The 18,944-nt window shown below is 55.4% G+C and overlaps 1 protein-coding gene across 1 annotated transcript; it reads right to left on the bottom strand.

Annotated features, from left to right (window-relative positions):
* Nucleotides 1-793: 793 nt before the first annotated feature.
* GIPR (gastric inhibitory polypeptide receptor) lies at nt 794-12,438 on the bottom strand. Its single transcript, XM_037136783.2, has 14 exons — nt 12,414-12,438; nt 11,329-11,441; nt 10,820-10,919; nt 10,200-10,307; nt 9,585-9,688; nt 8,668-8,771; nt 8,311-8,455; nt 7,162-7,321; nt 6,894-6,954; nt 6,499-6,568; nt 6,289-6,377; nt 6,059-6,197; nt 3,453-3,494; nt 794-3,363 (listed from the first exon to the last, which is right to left on the bottom strand). Exons 2-14 carry the CDS (start codon nt 11,398-11,400, stop codon nt 3,157-3,159), a joined length of 1,401 nt encoding a protein of 466 aa, XP_036992678.2. The 5' UTR covers nt 11,401-11,441; nt 12,414-12,438; the 3' UTR covers nt 794-3,156.
* Nucleotides 12,439-18,944: the final 6,506 nt, after the last annotated feature.

The raw sequence follows: 18,944 nt of genomic DNA on the forward strand, positions 1-18,944 counted from the left end.
TGTCTGTTCCCAGGGCCCTGTGAGTGGGGTGGACTTGGGGGAGGGAGACAGCTGGGTGTGCGGCCCAGCATCGGCATCAGGACCTCGAGCAGGTGAACAGGTCCTGTCTCTGCCCCCTCCGTGCCTCAGTTTCCCCATATGTGCCATGAATCAGTTAGAGCTTTTGCTCTTCCCTATTTCAGTCTTTCTTAGCTTGTGCTTACTACTCTCCTTTCTTCCCACCGCTCGATGAGTCGATCTGGCTCAAAATTTCATTTGTTCTCTTTTCTGTTTGTTGAGTCGGGGAAATGACCCCTAAATACCTCCTCTGTGTCTAGCTCTGTGTTGCCATGTTGGGGACACATCAGGGCCTGGGACAGCCCCCGACCTGCCCTCACTGACAGGAAGAGATACACATTAAAAAGCCATCAGTACCCAAATAGTGGTGGCCGTCATGCTGCCTGTCACCTGCTGAGCTGTCGCTGCCAGCCCTAGGCTCTGCTGTTCAGGCTCCTCCCAACAGCTCTGAGCAGGCTCTGTCATTTACTACCTCCTATTCCCAGAAGAGGGAGTTAAGGCACAGAGAGGCTGAGAATTTTCCCCAAGTCACACAGCTAATAAGTAGCCAGACTAAGATTTGAACCAGGCTGTTTCCTGCAGCTTTACACTTTTTCTTTTGGGTAAAATAGCAAAACTTGTATTATGTGTATATATTATGATTTAAAATGTGGTTAAAAATACAATTAAATAAAAATGGTTATATGTAAATAATATGTTACCTTCCACAGCTAAGCACTCAGTAGCCAAATAATCAGACTGTTGATTCGAAGACTTGAGGCTTGCAGCTTCACTCTTTTTTTTTTAAGATTTTATTTATCTTTAGAGAGGAAGGGAAGGAGAGAGGGAGAGAAATATCAATGTATGGTTGTCTCTAGTGCATCCCCTGCTGGGAACTGGCCTGCACCCAGGCATGTGCCCTGACTGGGAATCGAACTGTGATCCTCTGGTTCACAGGCCTGCACTCAATCCACTGAGCTACACCAGCCAGGATTCACATAGGTAGTCTTTTTTTGTTAAGATTTTATTTATTTTCAGAGAGGGGGGAAGGGAGGAGAAAGAGAGGGAGAAAAACAGTGTGTGGCTGCTTTTCACACTCCCCATACTAGGGACCTGGCCTGCAGTGCAGGCATGTGCCCTGACTGGGAATCGAACCAGTGATCCTTTGGTTTGCAGACCAGCACTCAATGCACTGAGCCACACCAGCCAGGGTCCACACATGGAATCTTAATTGTATATACTGTAAATGTTTATATGTAAGCGTTAGATCACATGAACATTTTCTATGGCAGCTCTCTGACGCAGGGCGGACAGGGGCAGCACAGTGTCTTGTTGATGTCCATGTTACCATGGCAACACGTGACGGGATGAACAGTGCTACCCTCCAGGGGGTGTGGCCACCACAGGCGCCCAGCCAAGACAGATCCTCTCACACACACACACACACACACACACACACACACACAACTGCTGTCCTGGCCAGGTGGCACGATCGTAGCAACATCCAATACACCAAAAAAGGTTTTGGGTTTGATAGTCAGGGCCCATACCTAGGTTGTGGGTTGGACCGATGTCTCTCCCTTCCCCTCTCTCTAAAATCATTAAACATCCTGGGATAAGGATTAAAGACACACAACTGTTACGTCATGCTTTATTTACAAGGGCCCTGCCCTGGGGCCTTACCCTCGCAGAACCCACAAAGGAGGCCCAACAAGGCCTCCTCCTGCTTAAAGGACTGAGTTCTGCCCAGGGAGCTGGAGACCCAAGGAGAGGAATCAGCAACACCCAGGTACTAACTGAATCTGAAGGATTTAGAAGTGAGGGTTTTACCTGTGTAGAGGTGGCCCAGCTACATTGTGGCTCTTGGTTCCCCCCAGTTCTCCCAGTGCCCTGGGGTCCCCCAGGAGGGTGGGAATGCGCAGCCACAGTCCCCACCTAGCCGTGGTCCTGGCCTCGGATGTCAGGTCTCGGCCAAGGCCTTCGTCTGCGCACTGAATCCTCTGCACCCCAGTGGGCTCACACTTCTAACCTCTCTCGTGAGCTCCAGGCCCTTAGTCCCAGCCCAACATGTCCAAAGAGCACTCCTGGTTCACCCCATCCTGAACGCAGCCTCCCTATCTCCTCTCTCCACGGTCTCAAACCTACCAGCCTTCCCGGACTTCTTGCCAAACTTTGCTCATGCGATCCCTTGCCAAACACTCGGCTCTACCATCAAAACAGCTCCAGAGTCCTGCTGCTTCACACCCTCCGTGGCTGCTACCCTGCTTCAGCCACCATCCGCCCCTGCCTGCAGTGCCCTCACTGGGCTCCCACTTCCCTAACGGTCTGTTCGCCCACAGGGCAGACAGAAGGCTCTGTTTAAAATATCAGGCCCTGGCTGGTGTGGCTCAGTGTACTGAGCGAGGCCTGTGAACCAGGGGATCCCCGGTTGGATTCCCAGTCAGGGCACATGCCTGGGTTGCGGGCCAGGTCCCCAGTAGGGGTCGTGTGAGAGGGAACCACACATTGATGTCTCTCTCCCTCGCTATCTCCCTCCCTTCCCCTCTCTCTAAAAATAAATAAAATAAAATGCAATAAATAAAAAATACATTAGCCCATGAGGTGCTTGCTCCTGCTAAGAATTTTCCATGCACCTGGAATAAATCCCAACTCCTGTGCCCCTGCCCAGTCTCTCTCCATTTGTTGGCTTCAATTCATCCCAGCTCCAGCCATGAAAGCAGCCGCTCTGTTTCCAAGACAAGGCCAAGCTCCTTCCTGCTCCTGTGCCTCTGCAGATGCTGTTCCTTCTGCCTAGAATCTTGCCTGCCAGTTCTTCCCAAAGCTGTCTCCTTCACCGCTTGCAATCGTGGCTTAAATGTCACCTCCACAGAGATGCCCGCCCAGACCACCCTAGGCACCCTTCTAATTTTTCCTCATCAGCCATTCCACACAGTGGGTATAGAACTTGTACTTCACGGTCTGCTTCCCCCCACTCAATTGTGAACTCTAGGACAGGGACCTCGTCTTCTGTTGCCTGCCCCCACCCCGCCCCCACTTCCCCAGCACCCTCCACAAGGGGCTGGGTACACAGTAGGCACTCAATAAATACATGCTAACTGAATGATCGCAGCAATCCCCTGCCTAGCAGTAACTTTCCAAGGCCCGGCCAGCCTCATCCCCAGCCCCTGGAAGGTTCCCCGAGGACACGGTGTAGCCAGTTGCGATCTGGCGGGATCCCGAGCCCAAAGGCCAGGTCGAAGAGGCACGTTCGGGGGGCTGGCGCGGCTCGTCGCCCAGGCTGCGGCGCAGGCGGCAGCGGTGCCAGCCACGGCGGATCTCCGACCGCACCTGCAACAACAGGACGGCGCTCAGAGGCGGTGCCCGGCACGCTGTTCCCCGCGCGGCCGCCAGAGGGCGCGGGCCAGGGCTCTCCCTACCTCCTTGTTGATGAAGCAGTAGAGGAAGCTGACCAGCAAGCCCTGTCAAAGAAGGCGCGGGGTTAAATCAGGGGTTGAGGGCAGAATTATAAACACCCCTTTAAAGCCCGGACCTTTGCCAGGCCCTAGACCACAAAAGTCCTAAACTTTTGTAGTCACCTTCTCCTCGGCTCCCCGCTCCCACATTTGCTCTCCCCACCCCTTGCCCTGTCTGGTTTGCTGAGCAATAAAAAGGACCCCGCATGTGATAACCACTTCCCTTCTTTCTATCCAACTTGGGCAAGCTGCTGAACCCCTCTGGGCCTCAGTTTTTTCATCTGGAAAGTGGGGTAATACAGAGGTCGTGGTGAGAGAATCGAGGTATTAATATGCAACAAGCACCCTGGCTGGTGTAGCTCAGTGGATTGAGCACGGGCCTGTGAACCAAAGGATCGAGGTTCAATTCCCAGTCAGGGCACATTCCTGGGTTGCAGGCCAGGTACCCAGTAGGGGCCACTCGAGAAGCCACCACACATTGATGTTTCTCTCCCACTGTTTCTCCTTCCTTTCCCCTCTCTCTAAAAATACATTTTAAAAATGCAAGAAGCTGTGGTGCCTGGCACATAGTGTCAAACCTTTTTCTTAATCTTATTATGACTTCTCTTTCCATTATTATATATTATGTAATCATTATCAATGATTAAACTAGTTATTATCATTGTTATTGGTTAATTTTAATGATTGAGTATACATTATTAATAGTTTTCACAATCATTCATTGTTTTCTACTTGGATACAGTCCACATAGAAATTTCAATAAATAGAAATACACTTAGATTTATAATTAATAATAAATCACTGGATAAATTACTACAAGTTGATAATTTACATGTGTCATTGGTCAGCTATTGTCTTCTCTCCCGCTGGCTCCCGCTGCTTTGGGCACACCAATCTTCATCGTGACAGACCCTCACTCCCACTTCAGGGTCATTACCCTTAAGGGTTCTCTTACTGGAACGTTTCCCCAGTAACTGCCTCGCTCATTCCCTCCCCTCCTTCCAGTCTCTGCTCCAACATCTCCTTCTGGGGGAGGCCCTCCCTGATCCCCCACCTATACCCCTGCCCTTCCTCTGATGCTCACCTCTATTTTCTTGCCTTTCCCCCCCCAGGCATATCTTCACATCTGCCATTCCGTATATTTTATGGGGTTGGCCAAAAAAGTTTATTTCCTTTTTTTCCGTACAAGGCTCTAGTAGTGCTTCAATTTCATTGTCTTTAATTTCATTAAAAACAATTTTCTTAGATTGTATGATGACAGCTGCCATATCAGTGTGCATTTTTAAAAACGTATCGAAATTGGTGAGTTTTTTGCGCAGCCATTTTAATATTAAGGGTGGAAAAAACATGCAACATTTTTTGGCGTGTGATGCTTTATTAATCAAGAAACGTAAAAATGCAACTGAAATGTAAAAAGAAAAAGATCTGTGCAGTGTGTGGGGAAGACGCTGTGATAGATCGAATGTGTCAAAAGTGGTTTGTGAAGTTTGTTGGGACTATTGAGATTTAGCCAAATAATTCTCTGCAGTGGGGCTGTCTTATGCACTGGAAGATGTTTAGCAGCACCCCTGGCCTCTACCCACTAGAAGCCAATAGCGAGAGATACTGGACATACTCATAATATCCAAATCAATAGTTATTGGTAAAAACGAACAATGCATCTTTTACAGAAAATCTGAATGGACTTTCTGGCCAACCCAATACCCATGTGGTGTATTTAGCATCTGCCTCTCCCACTAGAAGGTAGAGACCATTTGGTTCTTTTTTTTTTTAATTTAATTATTTATCTTTAGAGGGGAAGGGAAGGAGGGAGAGAAATATCAATGGGAGAGAAATATCAATGTATGGTTGCCTCTCGTGTGCCCCCTGCTGGGAACTGGCCTGCAACCCAGGCGTGTGCCCTGACTGGGAATCGAACCACGATTCTCTGGTTCACAGGCCCGCACTCAATCCACTGAGCTACACCAGCCAGGGCTCTCATTTGGTTCTTTTTGGCATGCCCACAGTGAGCATGGAAAAGTGCTCAGCACATAGTAAATATTCAGTCAGTGTTTGCTGAATTTAATGAAACGAACAGGCTTGTGGGGTGAAACTAGTGTTGTCCCCACTTTAGAGATGAGAAAACTGGGCCGGAGGAGGTACAGCAGGGTGGGGCCCCGTGTTAGGGCGAGCAAGTGCAAGGTCAGCCTTTACTTTTGGAGGGAGGGTCTCCTTACGTTTTACACTTTAAGTAACTGTCTTGCCCACCCGAGCTCCGACCTTCAGGTGAAGGCCACAGAGCTTCCAACTGCCAGACCCCAGGGTGGCCCCAGCTCTGCCAGGTCTTAAAGCCCTAGGTCTTCATCAGGAGGCAGTACTGCTGAGGCCACCTGTCACCTGTCTTGGTCCCTGCTGCTTCCTCAACTCAGCACAGAGCCAGCTCAGTGTTTTGTGTAGAATGAATGAACAAAGTCCCGTCCTCACGCCCCCTTCAGCGGCTGCGCCAGAGGATGGCGGTAACAACCCTCCTGCCGCTTTGCGGAGAAGGGCCCGGGTGGAAGGGGTGGAGCGCCCGCGCCCAGCCTGAGCACCTGGAAGGAGCTGAGGAAGATCTCAAAGCCGAGTTTGGCGAAGCGCAGGTGGCCCCGGGCCTGTTCCTCTGTCACGGGAGCAAACACCACCTCGTGGACACCCAGCAAGGGCACCAGCGTCAGCATGGAGCGAGCCAGCCTAGGGGGAAAGGGTGGCAGCTGTGCTGTGGCCCCGGGTCCCCATCTCCAGCCTGGCCCTCAGTCCCTACTTATCCCCCTCCCTTCCCTACCTCAACCGGTAGTCCCGGTAGCGCATCTGCCGTGTCCTCAGTTTGGACACGAGGATGCCAAGAATGCGGATAAAGATGAAGAAATTAATCTGCGGGGAGAGAGAGAGGCTGAGCCCTCCGGATCCTGTTCTAGGAGATACAGGGTGGCGCCCCTCTTCCCAGGATAGGAAATCCCTAAAGACGGCCTGGAGGAGGCAGGGCCGGCCGTACCAAAATAGCCAGGAGGATAGGGGTGCGTATGATCCACCAAATGGCCTTGACCTCGTTCCGCTCCCAGCACCTGCAGGAGTGGTTGTAAAGCTAAAGGGTTGAAACCGCTGGAGGCGCAGGTCAATTATTCACTCGCCAGGCTCCGCCCCTCTCCCTCAAGGCCACACCCACATTCTTTAAAGCCCGCCTGTTACCAAGCCGGCCCCGCGCTCATCCCGCCCCTTCCAGTAGTCCTCGAACAGTCTTTCCCAGCTGCCATTTCTTTACACCCCCACCCACCCCGCCCCTCCAAGCCCCCAGAAGCCATCAGAACCACCCCGCGTTTCCATCACACCCGCCCACCTGCCTCAAAGCCCCGCCCACCTCCCAGGCTAGGCCCCGGACCCGCGACTCACTGCGTGTCCTCGTACAGGTACCTGACGATCACCCAGGGAATGACGAAAAGCGCGGGGGCCCCTGTGCAGACCCCGACCCCCGCCCCCCACCCCGCCGCAGCTGTCAGCACGTGCACGGGCCCCGCCTGGCCCAAGACCCGCGGCATTCCCCGGCCGAGGTGGGGAGGCAAACGCCTGCAGAGAGGAAGAGACTCCCCGAGACAGACAAGCAGGGTAGTCGGGGCGCGTTGGTGCACCGGGCTGGGCAGGGGACAGGGTCGGGGCTCACCCCAGCCGAGGAGCAGGTAGCAGCGGAAGTGGCCCCCCTTGGGACCTCCCACGAGCACCAGGAGGCTGTGCAGGTAAATGCCCTCCACCAGTAGCCACGTGTAGCTGGCGCCCACGCAGTACTGGGTCACGATCTGGGCCGTTCTGCAGGTGGCTATAGCCTAAGGGGTGGCCAGACATGGATGGGGAGGGGCGGTCAGAGCTGCGGGTGTCCCCAAGGTCTCCTCCACCTGGTCGTCTTTCCACCCCATTTCTTTCTCTCTCTCTCTCTCTGTCTTTCTTTTTAAGATTTTATATATTTATTTTTAGAGAGAGGGAAAGGAAGGGAGAGAGAGAGGGAGAGGAACATCAATGTGTGGTTGCCTCTCGCGCGCCCCCTACTGGGGACATGACCTGCAACCCAGGCATGTGCCCTGACTGGGAATCCAACCCGCAGCCCTTTGGTTCACAGGCCCATGCTCAATCCACTGAGCCACACCAGCCAGGGCCCACCCCTATCTGTTGTCCTCCAATATTCTCCCACTCTACATTCCCGAAGGACAGTACTTGTGGCTGGTTTCCCACTCTAACCTCTTAAACAATTGGTATCTTCCATCTCGCTATCAAAGTTTTCCCAGACCCTCCCAAATCTGGCCTCTCTCCTTCTGAGAAATGAACTCACCTACTCCACCTCTCCAAAGGTTTCTTCCACCCCATCACCCCTTACCCACCCACACACGGATTCCCCCGCCCCACGGCGTCCTAACAGCTGGAGTGGGCCAAGCGGCTACAGGATAGTTTTTCTCATCTCTGCCCTCAGCCTCTGGTCTCTCTCACCTTGTCTCTTAGGAACAAACAGGAATCTATCACTTCCCCCCCCCCCCCATCAGCTGCTTTCTCCCATCTTGTCTCCTCCTCACCTCCAGCAGAAGACTCTCCCATTGGTGGAAAGTCCCATGACTGGTAATACAGTGAAAGAGAATGGAAATTTCCAATAAAGTGATGGGGTCAGCAATGGAGGGGGCTGAGTTGGGAGTCCCTCTCCAAAAGTATTTGGAGTGCTCAAGAGACAGAAAAACTTAGAGTGTACGGGGTAGCCACTAGAAGGGGAACCGCCTAGCCTACTACAGCGGCAGAATCGCAGTCTGTGGAGCAGAAGGACGACGCTCACCTGGTTCCACAGAACGGGGGCCTGGTCCCCAGGGGAGGGGCCGAGCGGAGGCAGCAGCCGGTCTCGGGTGAGGATGGCTGCCGCCCGCAGCAGGAAAGATGTGAACAGATTGATGTGGATGTAGTTTCGAGTGCAGTGCAGCCGCCTGCGGGGTCGGGAGGCGGTCTAGGGACTCCTGGAGACCTGTCCTTGGCCACACAGAGCCCCTTAAACCACCTCCCAGCCCTTCTTCCCACAGAACCACCACTGGGCGGGAGCTCGTTGCGGGTGGAGGCTTGACCACCCCATCTTACTCGCCAAACTAAGGCTCAGTCTCTGCCTCTGCCCCTCACTGGGGGGTGGGCTGGGGGGTCCCACCTGAAGAAACCCAGGATGAGCAGAGCTAGCAGCAGCGCGGCCAGGGACAGGGAGTAGCCCACGGTGTAAACGACCTGGAGCCGCTCCAAGATCCGCCTCTGGTCCTGGGGAAGGAGGGGAAGACACAGGAAGAGAACTCGGCTTCTTCCCCAGGACCAGAAAGGGGCCAGACAGATTTCTGCTCTTCTCGCCCAACACCTCAATTTTCTCTTGAGGATCCAAGTCCCCTTGTCTGAGTGGGGCTAATGCCACCACTCAGCTCCAGGGCTGGACGTGAGACCAGCCAATCAGAGCATTCTAACACCCCCACACTCTCCTACAGAGCGAGTAGTCCAGGGTGGCCATTGGACCCAAACCATTAAGAGTCCTCAGTCCTGTGAGTTTGGAGCCAGGGGGTACTTAAATATTGAGGGGTTTACTTTGTAAATTGTGTGATTGCTTAACTATCACGCTGTACACCTGGAACCAATATAAATAATATTGCATGTCAACTGTAAATGAAGAATAAAATTCCCCAAAAGGCAGTCCTGGGACATTATGCTGGAGCTATTGAGAACAAAGCTCAGTCCCCCCACAGTGTTGCCTGGTGGGCAGGATATGAGCCCAGTGTTAATGGGGAAAACCTTTTCCACTCCACAGAAAAGATGAGACCAGCAAAGAGAAAAATATAGACACAATATGGTGAGCAAAATATATATATATATATATTTCCAACAACATAGTTCCAGCACCTAGATCCAGCTGCACCTGAAGCTGTAAAGTAAATACATTTTATTTCCATCAAGCGAGTGTAAGTTGAGTTTCTATCACTTGGAACCCTGAATCGTGAGCAATACAAGGGGTTCAGGCTTGGTCCGAGGGGGCTGCCTCTTTACCTCTCCCTGGACATCCAGCCTGAATCCCTCACCTCTTCTTACCTGGAAGGTCCCATTCTTGTCTGGGTTCTCACACTGAGAATGGTCTCTCCAAGATCCCCATTGGCCATCACTGCCACACTGGCGAAGGACAAAGCCTGCAGCCACTGTGGGGAATTGAGGGAGGGGATCAGAGGCACAGAGAGAGAGGGAGACAGAACAACGATTGTGAGACTAAGGCAGGGAGAGACAGCCAATGTGATGGTGACGGGGATAGGCCCTCAATTATGTGGAGTTTTACACGGCATTGATTTCATATTCATAAGAAGCCTATAAAGTGGGTACTATCATCAATCCCACAAAGAAGTTAAACTGCCCTGGACTGCATAGCTAGTTAGGAAAGGAACTCCAGGATGCCCAGAGACATATTCAGAAGAAGGAGAGAAAATAAGAACCGGGTGGTCCTCGGACAGGTGGAGACGGAGAAGGGGCATTATCAGGCAGAGGCAGGATCAGGGCGGTCCAGCCAGTGCTGGACAGTCGGAGGGGGGGAGATACCTAGCTGGAAAGAGGGAAGCAAGAGATGGGGCATAGGTGAATTTCGGGGAAATGGTGTCTGGGGCAAGAATTAGGAGCTGTTTGTGTCAGAAAGGGCCCGCAGTGCAGGGAGCACCTCACCCTGATGGTGCCAGGGCAGGTACCAGGGGCAGGACGCACGGGCAGTGGTATTGGGCGCAGCGTAGTCCCAGCAGACGTACATATCGAAGGACCCATTACATGCGAGGCCTGGGGGCGGGGCGTGGGGGCCAGAGGTCAGGTGTACCTACCGCACCACGCCCCTTACACCCACAAGCCCTGCCCTAGGCCCGCCCACCTGGCTCCGCCCACAAGACCCCAAGGCCCCGCCCTCCCACAGCCCTACTCGGGGCTCTACACCGAGCAAGTTCCCTTCGCAGGTGCCTCCCACTCCGCTAGGCCCTTCCAGGGCTCCACCCCCAAGTCCCTTTGCAGGCCACTTCAGGTTCCACTCACCCAGTGCAGCACCCCCGAAGACCCCGCCCATTACAAGCTTCTTCCCAGCCTTCTCAAACTAATCTGAGCTGCCTCGCGCTCAGGTTTAGGCCCTTCCCACCGAGGCCAAGCCCACCCAGGCCTCCCCGACCCAACCCGTATCTGCGTCCCGGACAACGCTATCAGGCCCTGCCCTTTAGTCCTAGGACCGCCCCAAGCCCACCCCGCCGAACTCTAGCCTTTCCCGTCCCCCCAGCCCACCCCCTCCGCCTCCTCTCCAGTCACACCTGCTGGGGGCTCCGCGGCTTCCAGCGTCTCCTGGCACTCCCAGCGGTAGCGTTCCCAGCGCTGGTACAGCTCCCCCGCCGTCTGCCCCTCGGAGCCTGTCTAAGGAAAAAGAGAAGGGAGGACCCCCACCCCCCGCCGACCTCTGCTCCCACCCAGGCTGCGTGGTTCGTGTGGGCCAGAAGCCCTGGAGGGACTTGGAGGGGCTGTCCTGTCTTGGGTGGCAGAGAAACCTCTTCTGTCTCTTGAGGGGTGCCTAGAAACCACCAGGGGAGTTAGGGGGCAGGAGGAGAAGGGGGACTGAAAACCTTCAGGAAAAGCAGGGGAAGTGGTGGCTGGAAATCATCGGGAGGGTTTGCGAAGGAAAGAGGAGGGATTGGAAACCACCATCAGAACTCGAATCTGGACAAACGGACCAGTCTTCCCCCTTCTCTGCAGTGGAGGGAAGACTTAAAACCGGCCCCAGACCCCCCTCCAAGCCTTGAACTCTTGGGGCTGCTCGGGTCCTCACCTCCGCCCTCCGGAGCAGCGGCCCCCACAGCGAGAGCAGCAGCAGCGGCCTCCAGGGTGGACGGCTGGGCATGGCGCGGGCGGCGAGGGTCAGGGCACGCGGGGGCAGCCGGCCTGGGGGGTCGGAGCCAGGGTCAGGGGTCAACACCCCCCCCCCCCCCGCGCTGACCCCAGCCCCAGCGCCACCCAACTCCGGAGTCATACACGCAGACTCCGAGGCAGCGCCCCCTGCCGGCCATGCGCGTAATGATATGGGGGGAGAGTGGGAGAGACGCGTGGATGGGGGGTGAGGCTGCGATCCGACACGTGATCCCCGGGCCCGCCCCCGGTTGTCACCGAAGCGCAGCAGCCTCGCGGAAAGGGGAGGGGGTTGTTTGCCGAGGGCGTGGTTGCCCTAGAGCTGCGCCCGGAGGAAGTGCTAATGTCACCCCGAGTCTGGACGTGGAGGCTCCGGGGAACCTGGGGGTGTCCTGCAGAGTCACAGAAGCCGGCGGGCGCGGAGCTTGAAACGACTCTTGGAGTTGCCACTCTCGGAGTGCAAAGGGTGTTCAAATCACAGCCAGAAACCCGACCTGATAAAACTTTCCCCGCTGTGCATAAAGCCCAGAGTGCACGGGACATCCCTCTGCTGAGGCACTGGAGAGGCGGACTTAGGTCTTAGGTCTAAGTCCTAAGACCGCGGGCTTAGGTCTGCAGGGGGCCCCCTGCCTGCAGATCTGCCCCACTCGGAACAGCCCCCACCCAGCACCAGGCGGGGAGAGGGGGGCAGGGGGCGTCTCAGACCAGCCCACGGGCAGCAGTCAGTCAAATTAGGGAGGCACGGCCTGGACCAGGGACTAAAAGGCCGAGAAACGGGCAAAAATATGGGCTGGGAGGTGAAGAGGAGATAGAGGCGTGGAGACAGACCAGGATGGGAAGAGAGGCAGAGGTTACAGAGCTAGGTAGAAGTGACAGAGATTGGGACGATTCGGAGAGACAGACAGACAGGAGGTGAGAGGGCGGGGCACAGGCTAAGAGAGAGGGACCCCAAAACTTGAGGGGGCCACGGGGGTAGGGGGGCTGGGCTTGGATTGGGGGAGCCCTCACCGGTCCTGCTGCCGCCTCCGCTGCTGCCTCCACTGCCCCGCCTGGGCTCTGGAAGAGGCGACGGCCTGTGGTGGTGGGAGGGGGCGGGGCCAGGGCTGGCGGCGAACGGGGACGGGGAGCAGGGGGCCAGTCGCCTGTGAGAGTCCCAGTCACTCAAGGTCACGTGGGAGAGCAGTAGTGCAGTCTCTCACACCGTCCCACCCAGACATCGCCTGCAGAGTCTCAGGCAGTCACGGAGCCACACACATGGATGGTATCACACACGGTCCCACTAACAGACAGAGAGGCTCAGCACAGAATGCCACACCCTGCTCCTCACAGGACATGTCCCTCACGCGTGTTCACAGCTGTGCAATGTACAGTCCCATGCAGAGAGCCCGGGTCCTCGCCCCCAGGTTGACATTCGTCCACAGGGACACACAGCCATACATCCTACTGCAACTTTCCAGGGCTCCAGCGACGCTGTGTGAATCACACACGTTCACACAGCCACCAGGCCACGTCACGGACACCGCTTGGGGCGCACTGGCCTGTGTGCCCCCTGAAGAAAGGCCCAGGGCATCTCTGCATTGCCAGTGTCACTCGGCACAGGTTTGGGCATGGAGCAGAAAGGCTCAAAGAATGGTTGTTGTTTAAATAAATGCAGTTTCATGGTTCCTCACACAGCCCTGTAACCCTTCAGTGACACAATAGGTAACTCACAAGGTCACACAGCCATGCCCATGACCTCTCCCCTGGCATTTCACACACTTCACATAGTCCCATCACCACCCCAGTGACACCCCGTCCCAACTGTCACCGAGGCACACACTCTCGCAGACTCCCCGCAGCACACCGTCAGGCTGTCACCCTCACACGGTCACCCCCAGTGCCGTGGGGGTGCACCGATACACAACTCTCTCCATCACAGCCTCTCCCACACTTGGAAGTCACACAGCATCACCCCACGGGCCCCCAGGGACCCACAGCCTCACTTGGCCTCCGGGCCACAATCACCACTGACGTCCGCATCTCACCGTCCCTACTTCCATTTGCCCTAAAATACGAGGGGCATCTGTACATGGGGGGGGGGGGGAGGCTTAGAACCGGAGTCCCAGCTCTTGGCCTTCTCAGGGCTCTCGGCTCCTTTTAATACAAACTACCAGTGGGTACACATTCATCATGCTATCAACATTCGAGAGCACACACTCCCCTGGGACCTGAGGGACAAGTGGGTCAGAGGTGAGTCTGTCCATTTTTCAGAGGGAAAACTGAGGCCTAGAGGCCCGAGGAGAGGCAGGGAATAAGGGGGGGGGGCGTGAGGTCCAGCGTCAGAGGCTGGAAGGAAAGGGAGGCAAGGCTGGGGGGGGGCAACACGGGGGCGACACGGGGGCATCCTGATTTCCTGACCTCCAGATGGCCTCCCCGCTCTTTGCCCCACATTCCTGGCGCCCTTTGGGTCCTGGGAAAGGCTCCGTCCGTGGGGTGGAGAGGGGAAGGAGTCTGAGATTGCCCAGTACCTCGGGGAGAGGCTGGGGGTGGGAGGGAGTCTCTCCTTGGTCCCCAGGGAACCTGGGGGGCGTCTCTCTGCTAGGGCCAGGAAGGTGGGGGGGGAGGTTGGAACAGGGGAGGGAAGAGCCTAGGAGGGAGGGGAAGCAGTGGAGAGAATCTGAGGTGGTAGAGAAAGAGGAAAAGAGACCAAAGATCAAGAACAGGGACAGGGACAGGAAACGACAGAGATGAGAGAGACCGAGAGACAGAGACAGGAAGAAAGAAATCGAAACGGACAGAAATACACAGAGAACAAAAAAAGAGGAACCAGGGGCCCTGGCTGGCATGGCTCAGTGGATTGAGCGCCAGCCTGTGAACCAAAGGGTCACCGGTTCTATTCCCCGTCAGGGCACGTGCCTGGGTTGCAGGGGCCAGGTCCCCAGCAGGGGGCGCCTGAGAGGCAACCACACATGGATGTTTCTCTCCCTCTTTCTCCGTTCCCTCCCTCTCTAAAAATGAAGCCGAGATAGAGACATTGAGAGATGGAAATGGGATGGAAATGGGGAGATGAAGATGAAGAGGGGCGGAGGGAGAGGGGGTCTGAAATATGGGGCCCTGAAGAGAGATGAGCAAGGCAGGAGCTGCACGAGCGCCATGCTGGGCTCAGAGTCCCGAGGCGCTCCACCACGCCTTCCCGGAGAACGCAGAATAGAACAGCGCATAAAGTGGGGGCATTGGGGGCGGGCCGGGGGCAGGAGGGGAGATGCCTGGGTCCCTGTCTGGCCCCCTGTCCTTTCCAGCTCTCCCAGGGTCCTCTGCAGGCTCCTGGGACCTGGGGAGGGGGCAGCATGGCCTCCCCAGTTCCTATGCTCAGGGTTTCAGGAAACTGCAAACAGAGGAACAGCCGTGCCCTTTCCCTCACCCTTCTCCTTCTCCGCTGTCCGTCTCTCTCTCTCTGGTTCGAATCCCCCTGCCCCCTTGTTCTCTAAGCTCACACTCGGTTTGTCTGTCTTCCTCTCTGGCTTGCCGGGCTATCTTTTCTCTCCATCCCACGCCCCCACCCCCACCCCCAGGTTTCATTCTATCCCTCTGCTTATTTCTCTTGCTCTCTCACCTCCAGATCAGACTCTTTTTGCCTGTCTTTAAACTTCCTCCTTTCTCTTCCCCTTTCCCCCATCTTCTCACTGCATGCCTGTCTGTCTGTCTGTTTCTCTCCCTCCATTGCCCTGGTTCTGGGTTTCTAGCCTGTGTTGTCCTCTCCCTCCACCTCCCAGCGAGGAGCAGGCAGTGCCCCCACCCGAGGATGCCATGTGGGGAGGAAGCTGGAGGGCCTGTGCCTCCCCCATGGGGCTGCCCAGCCAAGCAGAGCCCGAGGGAGCAGGCAGAGGCCTGGAGGGTCAGCAGATGGTGCAGGAGAAATGAGGCAGAGAAGGATGGGGAGAGCGGGTGCCCCACGGGGACTGAGACCAGAAAGGGAAGGCTGAGCGGGCCCCCTGAGATTCAGGACTGCTGAGAGGAGGTCGGACAGATGGAGACCCAAAGAGAGAGACACGCACAGAGACAGAGAGATACAGAGAGTGAGAGACAGCAATAGAGAGACGGGCTGAGAGAGACGTACTCACAAACATGGGGACCCAGGGACAGGCAGAGAGAGATGGAGGCTGAGGCCTGTGCCACGGGGCCCAGGGAGACAGAGCGACAGTGCTCCGGGGACAGGGACGCGCACAGTCACACACAGTCCAGAGGAAGACAGGAACCCAGAGACAGGGGCCTAGAGAGAGAACCACCGTACAACACGGCGTCTGAGAGAGAGACAAGGATCCGAAAGACACGGAGACGTAGCGACGTGACGCCCAGCCAGACGGAAACGTGGAGAAACACAGACGGGGACCCAGGGAGAGGGAGCGAAAGGTGGGGGAAGACGCCCAGGGAGATGAGACCCAAGACGCAGGCATCCAGAAAAACAGGTGGAGATGGAGAGATGGGAGGGAGGGAGAGATGGGGAGAAAGAGGGACTTGGGATGCAGAAAGATAGATGTGGGGGTAAGAACTCTCTCAGACACGACCCCACAAAGGCAAGATGCCCCGCTCCCCTCGCCCCCTTCTGGACGGGGGTGGGCAGTGTCCCCCCACCTAGCCTCCCCTCCCCCCTGCAGCACGTCTCCATAGAGACCTCCCCAGATCCGGAGGACAAATATTATCCCGGCCAGAAACTGCGGGTCTGTGTTGACATAATCTCGTGCTGGTGGGGTGGGGGCTCCAGGGGCCCGAGAAGCCAGGATGGGGGCAGCAGAGCAGAGGGGCGCTCGTCTGGAGCCTCACAGCCAGTTCCGACCTTCCCCCACCTCCAAATCGGGGTGCAAACCTCCCTGCCCTGGGGGGAGCCCCTGAGAAACTTGTAGCCTTGGCTGCCCCCTGGTGGTGGCGGCGGGTGAGCCCTGAAGCCCGTTTCCTAGCTCAAGGAGAGCAGGCTGGTCTAAGGCATTTTCCTCCAGGTTTCCATCGTAGAATCTGGCTCCTTCCCCCCCCCCCCCATCCGCAGCCCCTGCTCTGGCCCAGGGACCACCTTTTCCAGGTCTTCCAGATTCGGGCCTCTCTCCCCTCCATCGCTCCGCAGCCCCGCCCTCCAATAGGACAGCGAGGTAGAGTGGTCATGCTAAACCAGACCCTGTTCCACCCCTGCCCAGAACCTGCCATGGCTCCCCAGTGCCCTCAGGAGAAAGGCTCGGGCTCCTCTCCACGGCCTCCGAGCCCTTCTTTCCATGACTTTTTAATTCTTCAAACTCTTCCCGGAGCGCCCACCAACCTTGGCTCTAACAGTTCTCTCTGCTTCCAATGCCTCTGCCCACGTTTTTGAGTCCTCCCAGCCCATCTCAAAGTTAGCTCATTCATTCATTCAACAAATAATTATTTTCCCTCCTGGACTGTGAGCTCTGTGAGGGCAGGGCTGCAGCTGGCTCAGTCACTCTGGGTGCCCAGCATCGGTGGCACAGACCAGGGTCCCATTCATTTGGGGTACAGGGTACCTATCAGGGCCTGGGCGTGGCCATGCTGGGGGCCTGGGTGGAGGCAACAGCCCCTGTCCTGGCCCCATGGAGAGCCTGGGCACACACCCAAATAGGGAGACAGACTAACAGAAGAGAAATGCAAAGAAAGAATGAGCCATAAAAGGGAAAAAAGAAGCTGAGAGAAAAGCAAAGTCAAGATTAATAGTAGTCATGGTAATAATAATAATAATAATAGGTACCAAATAATGTGCATTTTACATGTATGTGTCTCATTTAATCCTCATAACAGACTCTCAGCAAAAGTATTTGCATCTCTCTTTGCCAGAGGAAGAAACCGAGGTTCAGAGAGGGTACGTAACTTGCTCAGGGTGACGTAGCTCGTAAGCGATGGACCAAGGACCCAATTTCCAGAGACAGACACAGCGAAGAGAGAGGAAGGCAGCATGGAGAAGGGAGACTAGAGGCACAGGGAAAAGACAAAGCACGTCCCCTACCCTCTAGCCTCCTCCCCGTACCTGCCCATGAAAGCCCTTGTAATAACACCAGCTCCATTAGCTGTACTCAAAGCCCCTGCGCGGAGCACTTAACCGGCATGAGCTCACGGAACCTGCTCTTCTTCCCTGGGAAGTGAGTGCTGGGATGACTCCCACTTTGCAGAGAAAGAAAAGCCAAGCTACTTGGCCAAGGGCACTGTGTCCCCATGAATCCTGACACCCTAAGGGCAAGGCCTAACTCATCTTTGTGTATCAACCCCCTATACTTTATTTTTATTTATTTTTATTTATCTTTAGAAGGGAAGGGAAGGTGAGAGGAAGAGAAATATCAATGTATGATTGCCTCTCGTACATCCCCTGCTGGGAACTGGCCTGCAACCCAGGCATGTGCCCTGACGGGGAATCAAACTGTGATCCTTTTATTCGCAGGCTCACGCTCAATCCACTGAGCCACAGCAGCCAGGGCTCAACGCCCATACTTTCTGCACACACAGGCTTCCCGCCTAAACTACTGCTGGCGGTTCCCTCAGCCACACCCTGGTTCTACAGCCCCCCTCCCCCCGCATGTGGATCACCCAACGGCTGGGCCCCCACAGTCCTCTGGGGACACTTGGGAGCAGCCCTCAGCACCCTGCCACCTGCTGCAGAGTTCCATATGCAGGAGTCTGATGTCCCCTCTCCTGGAATCTGAGCTCATCAAGGTGGAGGTTGGGAGAAATGGGAGGCCTGAAACGTGAAATCCTGCTTTGCTTCTGTCGGTAACACAATTAGCTGTGATCGTAGAATGATGGCCTGCATCAATTTTGGTCATCACTTGAAACCCATTATTGATTGCCAAAATTAATACAGGGAAACCTCACTAACATGGAGTTGGGAGGCCAGAAGGCGGAGCGCTGGAACGGTACTGCTTGACGTCAATTACAGGAAGTTGTCAATCTCACATCCCACTAGAAGAATGTCCTGGAAAAGAAGCATCAGTCATAGGACCCAGCAGAAGGTTCACCCTGCATCTCCTGCTGGAAATCCACTACCCCGGCAGCTTAGCCAATGAGAAACGGTCACCCCCCTACTCTGGCTCTTCTCCAACGGACTTTCATTCAAAAGAACCCCTCCCAGCTTCCTCCTTTTTCTCCATAGAATAACATTCCTCCTCTCTGTTGGTTGGACTTGCCTCTGGCTTTTGTTGTCGTTTGCTTGTCCCAAACTGCAATTCCTTGCTGTTCCCAAATGAAGCCATTTTTTAATTTTTTGCTGGTAAAATAACTTCTGTTTTTAAAGTCAGTAGAACCTTGGTGCCTCTGGGAGGGACCTAGTAAGCATTCACTGGGATATAAATAGGGGTTGCTATCATTTCTGTGTGCCTACTGTGTGCCAGGCACTGTACTCATGTGTGATTTACATCTGTGGCCTCAGTGGGGCTTGGGTACAGTGACGAACAGCCAACATCTTCCCACAGCCTTCCAGACCGTACAAAATCTGGCAGGGCCTGTTCATTACCTTCCTGACTGCATCTACTTCTGAAGCTTCATTCTCCCCAGGCCCCCTGTCACCCCAGGTAC

Source organism: Artibeus jamaicensis, unplaced genomic scaffold, assembly GCF_021234435.1.
Source record: "Artibeus jamaicensis isolate MK-2021 breed Jamaican fruit bat unplaced genomic scaffold, CSHL_Jam_final contig_1526, whole genome shotgun sequence".
Lineage (NCBI taxonomy): Eukaryota > Metazoa > Chordata > Mammalia > Chiroptera > Phyllostomidae > Artibeus > Artibeus jamaicensis.

What these genes read in the sequence shown, in the direction of transcription:
- GIPR (XM_037136783.2), bottom strand. Translation starts at nt 11,400, where the DNA reads ATGCCCAGCCGTCCACCCTGGAGGCCGCTGCTGCTGCTCTCGCTGTGG. An exon ending in TCTTCCTCAGCTCCTTCCAG is followed by an intron (nt 3,495 to 6,058) that starts GTGCTCAGGCTG and finishes CTTCTTTGACAG; the next exon opens with GGCTTGCTGGTCAGCTTCCT. An exon ending in ACTGCTTCATCAACAAGGAG is followed by an intron (nt 3,364 to 3,452) that starts GTAGGGAGAGCC and finishes CTGTTGTTGCAG; the next exon opens with GTGCGGTCGGAGATCCGCCG.